At 42.4% G+C, this 2,391-nt stretch overlaps 1 protein-coding gene across 1 annotated transcript; it reads right to left on the bottom strand.

Moving 5' to 3' along the window:
- Positions 1-398: 398 nt before the first annotated feature.
- LOC131446290 (myosin light chain 4-like) lies at positions 399-1,348 on the bottom strand. The gene has a single exon (XM_058617434.1). The coding sequence runs from the start codon at positions 1,249-1,251 to the stop codon at positions 646-648; it is 606 nt and encodes a 201-aa protein (XP_058473417.1). The 5' UTR covers positions 1,252-1,348; the 3' UTR covers positions 399-645.
- Positions 1,349-2,391: the final 1,043 nt, after the last annotated feature.

Here is a 2,391-nt window from a genome sequence, read left to right as displayed (position 1 = left end):
CCATCTCTCAGCTATTGCAAGAGAGATGAGGGAGACTATCTTTGGAGCACCTGTCTTGTAGTTGTCAAATGAAACTGGATATGAGCTTGTGTGTGTGTCCAGAATGTGGGAGTTTATCTTGATCCACAACAGCTGCCCTCAAGCACAATGGGAAGCAGGCTCATTCAAATGCTCTTTATGTAAAGTAGAACAGAATAAAGTCTGTTCTATTTTCAGAAGGAACAAAATCCTGCATTTTTTTGATGTCCCAACAATACTTTGTCCTAATCACATTAACACAGTTTATGTGATTAAGTTTAATAGTCTTAAAATGGGTGCTTTTATCAGCAATCCTGTATAAGTCATTATTTTCTCGTCAAATTTAAATGTCGGCATTCTGAAATGACTTTGCGAGGCAATTTGTATTCATACTTTGTTTATTAATGGCTTTTTCTCCAGGGATGTCCAGATCATCTCATGGGCATTTTATCATTTTTAGTGTGTTTGTTGAAAAGATTAAATCTTGCGGTCAACATTATGTCAGTGAGCATTTACTTCTTTTGACAGTGTAAACATAATGTCACATGCTCACCCCTAACTGTATAAATGTTTAACAAGGATCCAGATAAGTGGAGTAAACAGAGTCTTTATGGTCAAATGTCCCCTTCACCCGGAGAGAATGTGCTTCACAAAGGAGGCGTAGTTGATGCATCCATTGGCATCCTCTTGTCCAGCCATCAGTCTGTCCACTTCGTCTTCTGTCATCCTCTCTCCTAGTGTTGCCAGCACATGACGCAGCTCAGCTCCCATTATGGTGCCATTGCCTTCCTTGTCAAAAACCCTGAGCCCCTCAACAAAATCCTCAAAATTGCCCTGATCTTTTGCACGGGAGATATGCTGGAGCATTGGCAAGAAGGTCTCAAAGTCCACCATTTTAGTGCTCATGTCCTCAGGCCGTGGTTTTCCAAGCACTTTTAGCACATCTGCATTGGTGGGGTTCTGGCCCAGAGCTCGCATCACATCCCCGCACTGGGCGAAAGTGATCTTCATTTCTCCGGTGGGTGTGCGGTCAAACAAGGTAAATGCCTCTTTAAACTCCTCAATCTGGTCCGAAGAGTACTCAAGAGTGATGCTTTTGGGGTCAAAGTCAGGCTCCTTGGGTGGCTGAGGCTCCGGCTCAGGAGCTGGAGCTGGTTTAGCTGCGGCTACATCTTTCTTGGGTTCCGGCTTCTTGAGCTCAGGTTTCTTTGGTTCAATTTTCTTGGGCGCCATGTGTAAAAGGGATTTGGGGGTGAGCTGCACTTGCTGTGAAAAATGCAAGAGTCTGAATGGATTGGAACTGATTCCCAAGCACACAGGGCCACCCGCTCTTCTAAAGCTTTTATATGTGCTTTGTCTGGGGAGCCAGATAGCAATTTCCAAAAGCACACTATAAAAGGAAGAAAACCGAAATAGATCCCCACAGCAAGTGATGTCAACATTAAGTATTGTTCTCAGCGGCTGTCATCTAGCCGACCAGGCTATCTGCTGTCATTAGTGAGGGTCCAGTTGCATTAGGCTGAAAATGTTCTATCTCTCTGATGGACAAAGGGATCAGAGCACAGTCAGTGTATCAGCTCATGAGGGAGACAGACCAAAATAGCTTTGCTCGCTAACTGCTGAAAGTCTGGGAACCACTGGTTTCTGGAACAATCCTTTTTTCAGAGCAACCGTGTACCCAACTCACAGGTAGTTACATCATTTGGCTGAGGTCTCCGGTGGGCGGAGAACACATTGGGACTTATTATTAGGGATTATTTTATAATAAGAGGAGGACTCTCTCTCTCCTTTCAGACTGCGAGATGATAGGGCTTGAGGGAAATGTATTAAATCTGCCTTACAATTCCTGCTATCATTTTATGGTTTCTAAAAGACAGAATGTCTGCCAACCACCCCTTTTCTGATGAGAGATGTGTTTTGATTCTATCAGTACTCAGTGATTTGTTTAGGGAATTTGGCAATTTCTCATTTCCCACATAAATGAGGTTGCCATTTTTCCTCCCGTCACTGAGTAGATTAGACCACTTCACCATTTCTAGGAACTTGGCAAGCTCTCACATCCTAAAGGGACTTTTAATTAATATTTTATTAAAGGCTGACTTACTAGAACGGTCATAGAAATGAAGTGACATTGTCAGTTGTGCATTTATGGGACAGATACAATAGTTAGTTACATCTGTATGCTGTCTTTGTTTTACCAAGTCCATGCAGAATATTTTTGGTAAGGTTACAAGGTGAAGCCAAGGGGAGCAATTCCATTATGTGTCTACTTTATAAACGCACAATATGTCACTTGGCTTTAAGTAGATGAGTGTTGTGTAAATTCCTTTAAGTGAATGAGAAATGAACCAACAAAACATCCATTTCATTTAT

Source organism: Solea solea, chromosome 19 (genome assembly GCF_958295425.1).
Source record: "Solea solea chromosome 19, fSolSol10.1, whole genome shotgun sequence".
Lineage (NCBI taxonomy): Eukaryota > Metazoa > Chordata > Actinopteri > Pleuronectiformes > Soleidae > Solea > Solea solea.
Note: the sequence above shows the minus strand (reverse complement) of the source record. Positions and strands in the feature narration are given on the sequence as shown.

Coding starts and splice junctions, on each gene's coding strand:
- LOC131446290 (XM_058617434.1), bottom strand. CDS start 1,251: ATGGCGCCCAAGAAAATTGAACCAAAGAAACCTGAGCTCAAGAAGCCG.